Below are 16,705 nucleotides of genomic sequence, written 5' to 3'. Positions count from 1 at the left end.
CAGGGGGTACCGGTACAGAGTCAATGTGGAGACTATATACAGGGGGTACTGGTACAGAGTCAATGTGGAGACTATATACAGGGGGTACTGGTACAGAGTCAATGTGGAGACTATATGCAGGGGGTACCGGTACAGAGTCAGTGTGGAGGCTATATACAGGAGGTACTGGTACAGAGTCAATGTGGAGACTATATACAGGTGGTACCGGTACAGAGTCAATGTGGAGGCTATATACAGGGGGTACTGGGACAGAATCAATGTGAAGACTATATACAGGGGGTACCGGTACAGAGTCAATGTGGAGACTATATACAGGGGGTACCGGTACAGAGTCAATGTGGAGACTATATACAGGGGGTACCGGTACAGAGTCAATGTGGAGACTATATACAGGGGGTACCGGTACAGAGTCAATGTGGAGACTATATACAGGGGGTACCGGTACAGAGTCAATGTGGAGACTATATACAGGGGGTACCGGTACAGAGTCAATGTGGAGGCTATATACAGGGGGTACCGGTACAGAGTCAATGTGCGGGGGCACCGGTTAGTCGAGGTAATTGAGGTAATATGTAAATGTAGGTAGAGTTATTAAAGTGGCTATGCATAGATAATAACAGACAGTGGAGGGGGGACTTCCTCTGACACCGCCTGGGATAGAGGTCCTGGATGGCAGAAAGCTTGGCCCCAGTGATGTACTGCGCTGTACGCACTACCCTCTGTAGTGCCTTGCGGTTGGAGGCCGAGCAGTTGCCATACCAGGCAGGGATGCAACCAGTCAGGATGCTCTCGATAGTGCAGCTGTATTACCTTTTGAGGATCTGAGGACCCATGCCAAATCTTTTCAGTCTCCTGAGGGGGAATAGGTTTTGTCGTGCCCTCTTCACGACTGTTTTGATGTGCTTGGACCATGATAGTTTGGGGCCCCTGTGTTGAGGATCAGCGTTGCGGATGTGTTTTTACCTACCCTTTTAAAACCACGAGAAAAATTCAATTTCACATAAATAAGGATATTTAATATTTTCATGTTCAGAAGTCAGAACTCATCACCTGCTATGTAAAAGAGACAGAAGAATGCACAATGGTCAATGCTATCCGGGATCCTTGGTACATCCCTACCCTAAACCCTAACCTTAACCATTTTAACTGTCAACTTTAACAGGCTAGGGACATCCCAAGGATCTATCTCTACCTGAAAATACATTATCTAAGTGATTGATAGTTGGTATTCAGCAGTCATAAAGCCTTATTTACTTTAATGAACTACTAAAATAGTGATTTTGTCAGACAGCATAGAGAGCAGCTCTACACTTTATTGACTGACTGATCCATTCATCCTTCCATCCCTCCTCAGCCTTCCTCTCCTCTGAAGACCCAGTGAGGGTGGAGCTCAGTCAGAGAGCTGTTGAGGGACTGGTTAGGAAGAACACTTCTACAGCCAGAGAGGTGAGAGGTCACACATGGTTTAGATGGTAAATATTTATGTCCTCTTAGTGGTTCATCACATCAGCTAAAGGGAATATGTTCCATCTGTGTTTATTTACATTAGTGCAAATTGTCCACTGATATTGGAGTAATTTCTCACCCCTTTTGGCTGTATTAAAGTTATTTTCCCCTCAGACACACACATTTGTTCTTTGCTTTATGAAGGTCATTTGTGTAGAATGTACTTATCCCCACTCATTCACCCCACCTCTTTACATTGCTTATTTATATTCAGTGGCCTGACTGCATCCAGACTATGTCAAAGGCCCGTCCTGGTAGATCTGAACATAATGCAGCTTAGAGTCAGATGACAGAAAGCTGTAGATGCTCCATATCCATTACTTTGAGTGTTTTATATAATATGACTAAATGTGTTTATTTCTGTGTTGCAGGGGCAGTAAAGAAATGGAACAGCAAGGCCACAGAACATGACATAAGCAGAGCTGTGGGAGACCACCTCAAGCCCCTGGTAGAGCCGGGGGTTGTGTTTACCACTCCATCAGCAGAGCTGTGGGAGACCACCTCAAGCACCTGGTAGAGCCGGGGGTGGTGTTTACCACTCCTCCTCGCCTTCAGCAGGCTGGAAAAGTGGGACTGATCTGTTTGATCCATTTGTTTATTTCAGTTCTCAGTAGTTGAATCATTTGATACTGTTTTTCACACTAAGATGGACCAAGAGTCTGTTGATTGGTCAGTCATTGGGTTAATTTGTTTTGCAATGTTTTCAAATCAAATCAAGCTTTATTTATACAGCACATGTCAGACATGGATGCAACACAATGGTTTCACAGGAAAAAACTATGAATATTAAACAGAAAAAATTAAACAGATATATTTAGTACATGTAACTTTAGTCCGTCCCCTCGCCCCGGGTGCGAACCAGGGACCCTCTGCACACATCAACAACAGTCACCCATGAAGCATCGTTACCCATCTCTCCACAAAAGCCGCGGGCCTTGTAGAGCAAGGGGAACCACTACTTCAAGGTCTCAAAGCGAGTGACATCACCAATTGAAACGCTATTAGCGCGCACCACTGCTAACTAGCTAGCCATTTCACATCGGTTACATACACAACAAACATAAGAGGATAAAAAACAGAAGAAAAACAACTGAAAGACTAATGAGCAAGAAAGAAAATGAAAGGAAATGCCATTGATTAAAATATTAACAATATGATGCTATATCCAACCCAACCCAAAATATAAGCTTGTTTTTTTTTAGAACTAACAGAGTCACTGACAACAACTACAACTAAACAGGTGGGGTTTTAGGAGGGGCTCTGAAAGACATTATGGGGGTGTCCACTAGAAGTTGACTAGTAACAACAACTGGGACATAAAAGACACCCACCATGAGACCCACTAAATCTGCCCAAGAAGAGGAAAGCAAAAGAAAAACCCACACCAAACTTAAAGACAGAAAGCAAACCAAAAAAGTGGAGCAACTAAAGGTGTTGACTCTCCACATCTATCAAGACAACTGGAGCACTGGGCCAGACACTCTTAAATAGAACCTGGACCAGCTCAGGTGAAACACCTTCCCACTAACGAGATGGACAAGCCAGCACATGTGTAACACATACTGACTAACGAGGTGACACCAATCAGTGCACCCAAGACACATTTCAGTTGAATGCATTCAGTTGTACAATCAATCAATCAAATGTATTTATAAAGCCCTTCTTACATCAGCTGATGTCACAGAGTACAGTACAGAAACCCAGCCTAAAACCCCAAACAGCAAGCAATGCAGGTGTAGAAGCACGGTGGCTAGGAAAAACTCCCTAGAAAGACCAGAACCTAGGAAGAAACCTAGAGAGGAACCAGGCTATGAGGGGTGGCCAGTCCTCTTCTGGCTTTCCCGGGTGGAGATTATAACAGAACATAGCCAAGATGTTCAAATGTTCATAAATGACCAGCAGGGTCAAATAATAATAATCACAGTGGTTGTCAAAGGTGCAACAGATCTGCACCTCAGGAGTAAATGTCAGTTGGCTTTTCATAGCCAATCATTCAGAGTATCTCCACAACTTCCATTTCACATAATCATCTACAATGTGTCACCTTCTACAATATAAACATGGTGTCTACTGGTTGTCAACAATTAAAAACAAGAAAAAACACATTTCTAAATAATAATATACAATCGTATTATTTTTTTCTCCTTTTTCTTTCTATAGAATCCTAAAACTCACTAGCTTCTAGAACTCTCGTCTTCCTAAAACTCACTAGCTTCTAGAACTCTCGTCTTCCTAAAACTCACTAGCTTCTAGAACTCTCGTCCCCCTAAAACTCACTAGCTTCTAGAACTCTCGTCCCCTTGGAACGAGCCCAAACAAAACTCAAATCAAATAGTATTAGTCACATGCGCCGGATACAACACTGGAACGCTTCCTTACGAGCCCCCAACAGTGCAGTTTAAAAAATATATACAGAAAAGAATAAGAGATATAACTAATATCCAACACAGAAAAACGTGTCAAAATAAATTGTGATCATGGTAACTCACTGGCTAAATGCACAACACAAATCTATTTGACTGCCCACCCTTGAGACAATCAACAACCAAGTTGTCCTTAACACGGACATGTCTGATTTCAAGAGGAAACTCCTGCGATATTCGTAGTAACTTTCCACCTCACTGCGGAGCTTCTCTCTATTTTCAGGGTTCACTAGATAGGCATGTTGTTGGATATAAAAGCAGGGTAACAATGTCAATTTAAATGTACCCAAAAATGTCAAGTTGGTTGCATGAATAACTATGATTACTAAATGCTACATAATTGTAAATCTGAAATATCAAAACCAAATGTACACCCCTTTGTTAATATGTATTGGCAATAATTACCTTAATGGTGAGGCATGGAATAATAAAACATGTATCTTTTGTCAGGCTGAATGTTTGAAATATGAGGTGAATTGAGTCATGCTTCTTCAGTAGTGGAATAAAGACAATTAGCATTTGAATGTTGTAAAGAAATACTGGAGTGATGTCAGATTGTTAATAAAAATTGATTATAGGTGTATCGGCTGCAAGTACGTTGAAATTAAGCAGTTTTCAAGTCATTGAAAAAAATCGACCCGAAAAGACATCTTTTCAACTTTCACTATCAACTACAACGGAACATATACTGGACGTCAGGAAAAGTCTTATTTTCAACGTCTTTTGAATGACATTTTGATAAATGGGAATAGTGCAATGTCAAAACACAGTTTTAACGTGTCCAAATCAATAACCAATATGCAGAAACAGTTTGGGATCAATTGAAAACCTAAACATTTTGGAGTCTTTCATTGTGATTCCAGTGGGTCACCAACGTGGTAAACAGTTAGCTACATTGTGATTCCAGTGGGTCACCAACGTGGTAAACAGCTAGCTACATTGTGATTCCAGTGGGTCACTAACGTGGTAAACAGCTAGCTACATTGTGATTCCAGTGGGTCACCAACGTGGTAAACAGCTAGCTACAATGTGATTCCAGTGGGTCACCAACGTGGTAAACAGCTAGCTACATTGTGATTCCAGTGGGTCACCAACGTGGTAAACAGCTAGCTACATTGTGATTCCAGTGGGTCACCAACGTGGTAAACAGCTAGCTACATTGTGATTCCAGTGGGTCACCAACGTGGTAAACAGCTAGCTACATTGTGATTCCAGTGGGTCACCAACGTGGTAAACAGCTAGCTACATTGTGATTCCAGTGGGTCACCAACGTGGTAAACAGCTAGCTACATTGTGATTCCAGTGGGTCACCAACGTGGTAAACAGCTAGCTACATTGTGATTCCAGTGGGTCACCAACATGGTAAGTGTAACACAGCTCTTTTTTGTTAGTCACTTTTTGATAAATCTCATAAATAATACTCTTTCAATTCAGAGCCTGGATTTTTCCTCTTTTTCCCTAAAATCAATTTAACAAACGATTAGGGTTCTACATTGTGACATCATTAAAATACTCCTTCTACAATGTTAAAACATTCTACATTGTGACATCATTGAAATACTCCTACTACAATGTTAAAACATTCTACATTGTGACATCATTAGAATACTCCTACTACAATGTTAAAACATTCTACATTGTGCCATCATTAAAATACTCCTACTACAATGTTAAAACATTCTACATTGTGACATCATTAAAATACTCCTACTACAATGTTAAAACATTCTACATTGTGACATCATTAAAATACTCCTTCTACAATGTTAAAACATTCTACATTGTGACATCATTAAAATACTCCTACTACAATGTTAAAACATTCTACATTGTGACATCATTAGAATACTCCTTCTACAATGTTAAAACATTCTACATTGTGACATTACTTCATTGATATCATGAAACAACTCCTTCATGTATGTATTTTCTGATGTTTGATCAGAGATCTTTTATCAGAGTATCTCTTGTCACATTGATCACAGCTATAAGGCTTCTCTCCTGTGTGTGTTCTCTGGTGTATAGTCAGATAGCTAGATGTAGTAAAACTCTTCCCACACTGATCACAGCTGTAAGGTTTCTCTCCTGTGTGTGTTCTCTGGTGTATTGTCAGACGACCAGATGAAAGAAAACTCTTCCCACATTGATCACAGCTATGAGGTTTATCTCCTGTGTGTGTTCTCTGGTGTATAGTCAGATAGCTAAATGTAGTAAAACTCTTCCCACATTGACCACAGCTATAAGGTTTCTCTCCTGTGTGAGTTCTCCGGTGTGATTTCAGGGTTTGTAGCTGAATAAAACTCTTGCCACATTGAACACAGCCATAAGATTTATCTCCTGTGTGTATTCTCTGGTGTCTATTTAGATGGCTAGATGCAGTAAAACTCTTCCCACATTGATCACAGACATAAGGTTTTTCTCCTGTGTGTGTTCTCTGGTGTATAGTTAGATAGCCAGATGTAGTAAAACTCTTCCTGCAGTGATCACAGCTATATGGTTTCTCTCCTGTGTGTCCCCGTAGGTGTACTATCAGGTTGCTTAGATGAGTAAAACTCTTCCCACATTGATCACAGCCATAAGATTTCTCTCCTGTGTGTGTTCTCTGGTGTGCAGTCAGATGGCTAGATTTAGCAAAACTCTTCCCACATTGATCACAGCTATAAGGTTTCTCTCCTGTGTGTGTTCTCTGGTGTACAGTCAGAGAGCTAGATATAGTAAAACTCTTCCCACATTGATCACAGATATAAGGTTTCTCTCCTGTGTGTGTTCTATGGTGTATAGTTAGATAGCTAGATCTAGTAAAACTCTTCCCACATTGATCACAGCTATAAGGTTTCTCTCCTGTGTGTGTTCGCTGGTGTATTTTAAGTTCTGATGAAGATTTGCAACATTTCCCACAGTCAGAGCAGCAATGAGATTTCTTCCCTGTGGATCTCCGCTGGTGTTTCTTGAGGTCTGATGTGGAGAGACTCTTCTCTGCCTCGTCAGCATCATGAGGTTGTTGAGGCTCCCCAGAGGATCCACGATAGTCCCGTCTCTCTCCTGTGTGAATGACAATGTCAGACAGAAGGTTAAAGGCCCACAACAGCAGAAATCCACTGTTAATTTGAGGTAAAAGGTGATACCCATGAAGTTGTACAACAATTGACGCCTGTTAAATTATTTGACAATTGTCTTGTTTTCTCGTTTTCATAGTAGTAACATCGATGATTGTAGGCTCGAAATAAGTTATTAAAGTTGTTGAAATCCTAAGCAGTGTGCCAGATGACTTTTGGTCTCCAATATAGGCCCCTTTCTGTGTTTGTAAAATTGCGGCAGGAGGGCGATGCAACACAATTTGGTTGCAGAAACTCCTCCCTGCTAATGAGGAAACCGCTAGTTATGGATGTAGTATATCTGGTAATGAGGAAACCACTAGTTATGGATGTAGTATATCTGCTAATGAGGAAACCACTAGTTATGGATGTAGTATATATGGTAATGAGGAAACCACTAGTTATGGATGTAGTATATATGGTAATGAGGAAACCACTAGTTATGGATGTAGTATATCTGGTAATGAGGAAACCACTAGTTATGGATGTAGTATATCTGGTAATGAGGAAACCACTAGTTACGGATGTAGTATATCTGGTAATGAGGAAACCACTAGTTATGGATGTAGTATATCTGGTAATGAGGAAACCACTAGTTATGGATGTAGTATATCTGGTAATGAGGAAACCACTAGTTATGGATGTAGTATATCTGGTAATGAGGAAACCACTAGTTAAGGATGTAGTATATCTGGTAATGAGGAAACCACTAGTTATGGATGTAGTATATCTGGTAATGAGGAAACCACTAGTTATGGATGTTGTATATCTGGTAATGAGGAAACCACTAGTTATGGACGTAGTATATCTGGTAATGAGGAAACCACTAGTTATGGATGTAGTATATCTGCCTGGAGCAAAAATGGTGAGCAAAGATTTTAGGTTTTCACAATGTATTCTGAATGTGAATGGGGGGAAACTCAGGGGAGTAACCTCCATGTCCAGGTTGCTTATGAGTGCATTTCACACTACTTTGGATTATAATTGTAAGGCTCGTTTGAATGTCCTGCTTAATATAAGGTTTGTGTCATCATCGCAAATCAACCGCTTTGTACTTAAAAACCACTTCAACCAGTAAAATGCTCTTTGGCTAGCAATGAGGGTTTGTACACTGTTTGCCAAATTGGCCCATAACTTCACCTAACAACAAATATAGGAAAATAGCTGTGTGTTGTACAATAGCCTATCCATCAAGGAACAGTTATCTACACATTATGAGCTAAGTATCTCCGTGTCCAAACAGACTAATGGGACCCTACAGTAAATCAAGCAGACAATAACATTATAAACACCAATTTGTTAGGGATGTTGGATCCAACGTGGAGCACGGCATAACTGTCTTTACCAGAGTAATGAATGAAGAAGCACTTTGGTTGTTGTTGCATGTCGTGATGTTTGTAATTTGACTGGCATTCAGAAAATGATTTCCTGGATCAGCTGATGATAGTTGGCAGACCACCCAGACCTGACCCCACAAGATACGCCAGTTTTGTCAATTTATTAAATTGTCTTTCATTTGAAACACTCCTGTCAATGTTGAGTAAGGACGCACACCTGATTGCGCATATAAAAGTAGGATTAGTCTACCTGCCTATAAATGTGCCCATTTGGGGATGTCTGATAGTATTTCTGATTGTCTTAACGCACCACCACTAATGAGTTGTGGAGCTTCTCAAAGTAATTTTTTCTTCACCAAAGCAAGTAAACAAAGTCTTAATGAAATCAATTGCGAATGACAATAGTTCCTCAAAGTATTTTCATAAAATATTTCCAGCTCTCGCCCTTTCACCATTCGGCACTTGATTGGTTACACTTCTCCTTCCCCCATCCCTCAGCTGTTTACCAAACCAAGTCTCTGGGCAGCCATTTTGTTGCTGTTTAAAAAACCCACACAACCCAGCAATCTGCAGTTCAAACAATAACAAATCTGTCATTCCACCACTGTTTTGGTAATGAAATGATTATGGGGTTGGAGAAATGTAACTAGAGACAGACAGACCTATGGATGCAAGGACTGACCATCCATGATATCAACATTATAATTTTAACCATGTTGAGGCTATACAGTGTTGCTTTACATTATTTCTAAAAATTGTAGTAAAAAAAGCTTATTCTGGGTTCTGATGTGGTAAACAGTTGAACTAAGCTCATGAGTCATGTGTTATATTCTTCAAGAATCAATGGCTATAAATAAATAATTTAAAAGTCACAATATGGATGTAGCAACTGCAGATTTCCCCTTTAACACCAAACATCAGTTCAACAACCGCAGAGTTTGTGCCTCTGTATTTAAGACAGTACTTACTAGTGTTAATCAGGGAACGGTTTCTCAAAACCATCTTATGGCTAAATTCACCGTTAGAACCATTGGATGCCTTAAGATGTGTTTGGGAAACCGGGCCCAGATATCCAGTTTCCTCCTCCGTTTTCAATGTAACAGTCATCTCTCCCTCCTCCTCTCCTTTTACTGTAACATCCTCCTCTTTCTCCTCTCCTTTTACTGTAACATCCTCCTCCTCTTTCACTCTGAATGCGTCTTCCTCTTCTTTCACAGTAACAGCCTCACCCTCTACTTCTTGTTTTACTGTGATATCCTCCTCTTTCACTCTGAACGTGTCTTCCTCTTCTTTCACAGTAACGGCCTCACTCGCTACTTCTTGTTTTACTGTGATATCCTCATCTCCTTTAGCAGGAGAGTAGCTTAGTGACCGCATGGTCGGGGATGTTAGCTAGCTAGGCTAATGCTAACTTAACAAGCCCGCTAGCTGACTAATAACAACACCGTAAATATGAAATTAAATCGGATAACTAACTAGACGACAGGAGTGGGTTTAAAACACACTGGCTAATATACACTAAAGCGTCTAAAGAGCTATATTGGTTCGGCTATTTTGTCTAGCAAGCTACCGAGGTGTCTGACGAACTGTTGCTGCTGCTGAAAGAAACGTTCCGTCCACTAGATTATACGTCACACCAACAGCATAACCTTAAAGTCACAGACCGCCATCTGCTGACTGGAATGGGTAACGCAGTTGAGTAAAATGTATATTTTATCTTCAGACAACAAGTTAAAGTGTAGGAGGCATTAGTTTTTACTCACCAGCGTAACAATACAGTGTGGTTAAAGACTTAGTAAGCTAGTTGTAGTCACGATATGGTTACCTATAAGTACAAACAGTTATGTTTTTGCGTTATTACATATTTTTAACTTATTTCGGGAAATCTTCTAAACTACCCACAATGCACTATTTCCCAAGGTCATATGGATGATCTACTCTGTGCTACTGAGTTTGTATGCCAGTGTAACGGTGTAATGAAGCTACATGTTTTAAATATATTTAATCTTTATTTAACTAGGCAAGTCAGTTAAGAACAAATTCTTATTTACATTGACGGCCTACCCCGGCCAAACCCCAACCCAGACGATGCTGGGCCAATTGTGTGCTGTCCTATGGGACTCCCAATCACGGCCTGTTATGATACAGCCTGGATTTGAACCAGGGTCTGTAGTGACGCCTCTAGCACTGAGATGCCGTACCTTAGACCACTGCGCTGCTCGTGTGTTTACATTACACTCGGTGTAATACACTCAGTGATAAAGGTATTTGATTCTGGGTAATCCACAGCAGATATTTGGAGAATTTGAAAATTGAGTGGTCCTGGGATAGAAGTTGACATTACATCATAAAATCCACGTTTTAAATCATACATTAGCAATTTATGTTTTAGGAACTACTGTTGTTGGTTTGGTGTCAAGTAAGCCTCTCTTTATATGTTATTTGCCGAATCTCAGTTTTCCATGTGGGTTTTATGCTAAAGTTCCCTCTTTCAAGTTGGTATCTAACTGGAAAATGCATCTTCTTTAGGAGTGATATTTTTACCCTGTCGACTACTGATCGTTCATCCACACTGTGTGTCTCATCAATGCAGGTCATTTATGACAAATGTATAAAGTATATGTTTTATAAACTCATGAACACCAGCCAGTTTATCAGCCCGGTTTTGATAGTTTAGGTGTATTATACTTCCTCGCCATCAGAGGGGGACATTGAGTAAATCTTCATGTTAATTTGATATATTTTGATAGTCCTTTTTGTATTGTCAACTTTTCGATGGGGATGTTATGTTTTGATACCGGAGGTACGAGGCCTTGAAAGCATTAAACTTCAAAGCAGTGTGTTGATGCCTGTATCACTTTATCAGCAGCACGTCATTCGTCTTCAGCGAACAACCACCTGATTGGTTTGGTTTGGTTCAACACTGCAGGCGACTGCCAACTGACTGCTCTACAAATCACCTTACATCATAAATAACTACTCATTATTATTTAAGCAGTGTGTCACTTTATCAGCATTGATCAATGACTTCTGAAGGTTAATTTTCTCCCATCATTCTGTTTGTCTCTGATCTTTTGATCTGCAAACACGTTTAGGTTTTGTTAGTTTGGTTCTAAATGGTCTCGGTGCTGGTTGGCTACGCTGGTTAGGCTAATAGCTAGTTGGCTAAATAGCTAACGTTAGCTGGTTGGCTACGCTGGTTAGGCTAATAGCTAGTTGGCTAAATAGCTAACGTTAGCTGGTTGGCTACTCTGGTTAGGCTAATAGCTAGTTGGCTAAATAGCTAACGTTAGCTGGTCGTCTACGCTGGTTAGGCTAATAGCTAGTTGGCTAAATAGCTAACGTTAGCTGGTTGGCTACGCTGGTTAGGCTAATAGCTAGTTGGCTAAATAGCTAACGTTAGCTGGCCGGCTAAGATAACTGCATATAGCTAATGTTTGCTGGCTGGCTAAGATAACTGCATATAGCTAACGTTAGCTGGCCGGCTAAGATAACTGCATATAGCTAACGTTAGCTGGCTGGCGTAGATAACTGCATATAGCTAATGTTAGCTGGCTGGCTAAGATAACTGCATATAGCTAATGTTAGCTGGCTGGCTAAGATAACTGCATATAACTAATGTTAGCTGGCTGGCTAAGATAACTGCATATAGCTAATGTTAGCTGGCTAGCTAAGATAACTGCAATAAGCTAATGTTAGCTGGCTGGCTAAGATAACTGCATATAGCTAATGTTAGCTGGCTGGCTAAGATAACTGCATATAGCTAATGTTAGCTGGCTGGCTAAGATAACTGTATATAGCTAATGTTAGCTGGCTGGCTAAGATAACTGAATATAGCTAAAATTCTTTGATATTTGGTTAGATGGCGTTATGTATTTCCAAAACGTTGGTTTACTTTAATCACTCAAGTCATGAGAGCAAACAATTGTTTAATTTTAAGTTCTACATTTGAAGTTATTTCTGTTGTAGTATACATCATAGGTAATAGGCTGGTCCTCCATATTACTTCACACCTAACTTTGGCATTCTTCTGAATTCTGATTGGTTTCATGTAATAACTCCAAAAATAGAACAGTGAGGTGTAACTTTGCATTGGGAAAAATATTTTATATTATCTTTTTATAAACAATACAAAACATACAAACGACAACATCATACAAACATTAACTACATCACACCTGCCCAGGCCCACTAGAACACATCTCCATTAACTACATCACACCTGCCCAGACCCACTAGAACACATCCCCATCTCCATTAACTACATCACACCTGCCCAGACCCACTAGAACACATCCCCATCTCCATTAACTACATCACACCTGTCCAGACCCACTAGAGCACACCTCCATCTCCATTAACTACATCACACCTGCCCAGACCCACTAGAACACACCTCCGTCTCCATTAACTACATCACACCTGTCCAGACCCACTAGAGACCACCTCCATCTCCATTAACTACATCACACCTGCCCAGACCCACTAGAACACACCTCCGTCTCCATTAACTACATCACACCTGCCCAGAACCACTAGAACACAACCCCATCTCCATTAACTACATCACACCTGCCCAGACCCACTGGAACACACCTCCATCTCCATTAACTACATCACACCTGCCCAGACCCACTAGAACACACCTCCATCTCCATTAATTACATCACACCTGCCCAGACCCACTAGAACACACCTCCATCTCCATTAACTACATCACACCTGCCCAGACCCACTAGAACACACCTCCATCTCCATTAACTACATCACACCTGCCCAGACCCACTAGAACACACCTCCATCTCCATTAACTACATCACACCTGCCCAGATCCACTAGAACACACCTCCATCTCCATTAACTACCTCACACCTGCCCAGACCCACTAGAACACACCTCCATCTCTGTAGAAAAGGCCCATGGAGTTGGTGGAATAATCCTTTAATTCATGGCCACTTACTCAGCTGGGCCAGAGCGCTTTAATTAGTTCAGGTGGCAATGACCGACAGATCTCATCCACATAAAAGGAGGAAAACGGCATCGCCTGATCTCGCTGCTTTCTCTTCCTTAACTCCGTCTGCTCCAGAAGTTCTGTGCGTCCATGAATCCACGTAAGTCCACCGACTCTGTTACCTTTCATCTGAACTATCTGTTGCGATCGGGAGAGTGGTCTATCAGTTATTGTTTATAGTTGTTATCGCGGAGCGCGTCTTGGAGCGCACGCTTCAAACATATTGTGTAATGTGAATTGTAAATGATCGCGGCCATACGGATCCTCATAGGCCAATTATGCAATCGATATGGTTAATATGTAATTAAATTAATTCCATGAAGACCGATTGAAAAGGTGAAATGAGAACGTCATTGTTTGCTAACTGATCGACTTTGATATCAAACTAAAGGAGATTATAGATTGAATGACCATTCACTGTTTGTATTTATTACCTGATTTATGAGAAATAGTTAAGAGCCTAAATGACTCACAGGTGATTACAATTGACTTCTTAATGAACTGGATTGTTGAATTCCCTAATTATGTTAATAATGAATGATTGTTATGATTTGATCTTTGTGATTATGAATTTGATTGGATACGTGTTATTTTGTTAACTTTGTTATGCAGCACAGACTACTCAGTAAATATACCACTTTATGGTTAAAGGAATTCCTGCCTCAGTCTCATCCATTCTTCTGTCACCTGACACGTGACAACCTGTTCACCTTCACTGTCAGTCATCCTACCTGTCCAGCTACCCACATAGATTCCACTAATCTTTCAATCTCCATTCATCACACCTGCCCAGACCCACTAGAACACACCTCATTCTCCATTAACTACATCACACCTGCCCAGACCCACTAGAACACACCTCCGTCTCCATTAACTACATCACACCTGCCCAGACCCACTAGAACACACCTCCATCTCCATTAACTACATCACACCTGCCCAGACCCACTAGAACACACCTCCATCTCCATTAACTACATCACACCTGCCCAGACCCACTAGAACACACCTCCATCTCCATTAACTACATCACACCTGCCCAGACCCACTGGAACACAGCCAGCGCATTCATCAGCACCATTTTATTTCTCTCTTTCACTTTAAACTTTTAGATAATAAAGCATTTGACCTTTCTATTGAATTAACAACAGAGGATTGGTTGATTTCCAGGTTTAATTAAGTATAATATTTAAGATGATTGATGAGAAAAGTATCGTCCAACTCTGGGGTATCTCACTGCACCCTCAAATGTCATGTTTTGAAATATACAGACAGACAGATTAAAAGTAATTTTACATTGTATAACTGTACTTCTGACAGCCAACTTTCTAACTCCGCCCATAACTTTATGACATCATAACATTCCCAGAAGGATTATTGAGTCATTGTTAGTTTTACACTGAAGACATGACTCTGCCGTTGTGCTGTAGAATTTGTGAATTTTGTCTCTTGTATAATAAGGGACTATCATTTGTCCCAACATCACAGGCCACAGACTTTGATGCAGTTAAAGACTTCCAAAAGTGTTTCCACAATTTAAGATCAACTGAGTTTTTTTAATGGGGTTTCTCCCTGTGCACCTGCCAATGTGAATCCTTTGAACGAGACAAGTTACCAGACAGGACATATTGCTAATGTTCTTCCCATTAATAACCTGAATGACAATTAACTTGTGGGCGGTGGTGGTGATGACGTCCTATTCGATGACGTCGTCCATCGGGATTCCCCAAAAAAGAAGACGCTCTGGATTGATCACTGGAGTCAGATGTGAAGGAGGAGGTTGAGGTGAAGGAGGAGGTTGATCATCAGGATTCAGATGTGAAGGAGGAGGTTGATCATCAGGAGTCAGATGTGAAGGAGGAGGTTGATCATCAGTGAACCTCTAGGATTGTGGCTGGGCTGGCGTTTCCACTTCCAGCTTGGTCATATATTTTGATACATTGAATGTTGATATTGTGACTCTATGTTATATATTTGTACCTCCTGTTTCATGAAGTGATGTCACTAAGTACTGCCCCTATATATAAAATGCATTCTGAAAGCATTCAGACCCCTTCACTTTTTCCACATTTTGTAACGTTACAGCCTTATTCTAAAATTGATTAAATATTTTTCCCCTCATCAATCTACACAATAACCAATAATGACATCACAATACCCCATAAGACATCACATTGCCCCATAATGACATCACAATACCCCATAATGACAAAGCAAAAACAGGTAAATAAATGAAAAAATTTGATTCTAAAAAACAAGGACCCCAAACTTTTGAACGGTAGTGTACATCTACATGATGTATTGTTAAACCATGTAGGAGCAGTATAGACCTAGTCTGTTCATTATATACATCTACATGATGTATTGTTACACCATGTAGGAGCAGTATAGACCTAGTCTGTTCATTATATACATCAACATGATGTATTGTTACACCACGTAGGAGCAGTATAGACCTAGTCTGTTCATTATATACATCTACATGATGTATTGTTACACCATGTAAGAGCAGTATAGACTTAGTCTGTTCATTATATACATCTATATGATGTATTGTGATTGCCTAATGATTGCCTCGCCTGGTTCACCAACTACTTCTCTGATCGAGTTCAGTGTGTCAAATCGGAGGGTCTGTTGTCCGGGCCTCTGGCAGTCTCCATGGGGGTGCCACAGGGTTCAATTCTTGGACCGATTCTCTTCTCTGTATACATCAATGATGTCGCTCTTGCTGCTGGTGATTCTCTGATCCACCTCTACGCAGACGACACTATTCTGTATACTTCTGGCCCTTCTTTTGACACTGTGTTAACAACCCTCCAGGCGAGCTTCAATGCCATACAACTCTCCTTCCGTGGCCTCCAATTGCTCTTAAATACAAGTAAAACTAAATGCATGCTCTTCAACCGATCGCTGCCTGCACCTGCCCGCCTGTCCAACATCACTACTCTGGACGGCTCTGACTTAGAATATGTGGACAACTACAAATACCTAGGTGTCTGGTTAGACTGTAAACTCTCCTTCCAGACTCACATCAAACATCTCCAATCCAAAGTTAAATCTAGAATTGGCTTCCTATTCCGCAACAAAGCATCCTTCACTCATGCTGCCAAACATACCCTTGTAAAACTGACCATCCTACCAATCCTCGACTTCGGTGATGTCATTTACAAAATAGCCTCCAAAACCCTACTCAATAAATTGGATGCAGTCTATCACAGTGCCATCCGTTTTGTCACCAAAGCCCCATATACTACCCACCACTGCGACCTGTACACTCTCGTTGGCTGGCCCTCGCTTCATACTCGTCGCCAAACCCACTGGTTCCAGGTCATC

The 16,705-nt window shown here is 40.9% G+C and overlaps 6 protein-coding genes across 8 annotated transcripts in view; 1 reads left to right on the top strand and 5 right to left on the bottom strand.

The window, feature by feature from the left end:
- The window catches only part of LOC139549743 (gastrula zinc finger protein XlCGF17.1-like), a 627,316-nt gene that overhangs the window by 328,457 nt on the left and 282,154 nt on the right, over nt 1-16,705 (bottom strand). The gene's annotated exons all lie outside the window — the stretch shown is intronic.
- LOC139548097 (zinc finger protein ZFP2-like) overlaps nt 1-16,705 on the top strand; it is a 210,398-nt gene that overhangs the window by 17,136 nt on the left and 176,557 nt on the right. The window lies entirely within an intron of this gene.
- LOC139548119 (zinc finger protein ZFP2-like) overlaps nt 1-16,705 on the bottom strand; it is a 408,144-nt gene that overhangs the window by 240,149 nt on the left and 151,290 nt on the right. The gene's annotated exons all lie outside the window — the stretch shown is intronic.
- The window catches only part of LOC139548854 (zinc finger protein 180-like), a 300,106-nt gene that overhangs the window by 229,217 nt on the left and 54,184 nt on the right, over nt 1-16,705 (bottom strand). The gene's annotated exons all lie outside the window — the stretch shown is intronic.
- The window catches only part of LOC139550153 (chemotaxis regulatory protein ChePep-like), a 214,713-nt gene that overhangs the window by 162,858 nt on the left and 35,150 nt on the right, over nt 1-16,705 (bottom strand). The window lies entirely within an intron of this gene.
- LOC139552304 (zinc finger protein ZFP2-like) lies at nt 2,207-9,738 on the bottom strand. The gene is made up of 2 exons (XM_071363923.1): nt 9,610-9,738; nt 2,207-7,080 (listed from the first exon to the last, which is right to left on the bottom strand). The coding sequence occupies exons 1-2, from the start codon at nt 9,736-9,738 to the stop codon at nt 5,845-5,847; spliced, it is 1,365 nt and encodes a 454-aa protein (XP_071220024.1). The 3' UTR covers nt 2,207-5,844.

The sequence above is a fragment of the Salvelinus alpinus genome, chromosome 2 (assembly GCF_045679555.1).
Source record: "Salvelinus alpinus chromosome 2, SLU_Salpinus.1, whole genome shotgun sequence".
NCBI classification, from domain to species: Eukaryota; Metazoa; Chordata; class Actinopteri; order Salmoniformes; family Salmonidae; genus Salvelinus; species Salvelinus alpinus.
Note: the sequence above shows the minus strand (reverse complement) of the source record. Positions and strands in the feature narration are given on the sequence as shown.

What these genes read in the sequence shown, in the direction of transcription:
- LOC139552304 (XM_071363923.1), bottom strand. Translation starts at nt 9,738, where the DNA reads ATGCGGTCACTAAGCTACTCTCCTGCTAAAGGAGATGAGGATATCACA. An exon ending in TGAAAGAGGAGGATATCACA is followed by an intron (nt 7,081 to 9,609) that starts GTAAAACAAGAA and finishes ATAATTTAACAG; the next exon opens with GCGTCAATTGTTGTACAACT.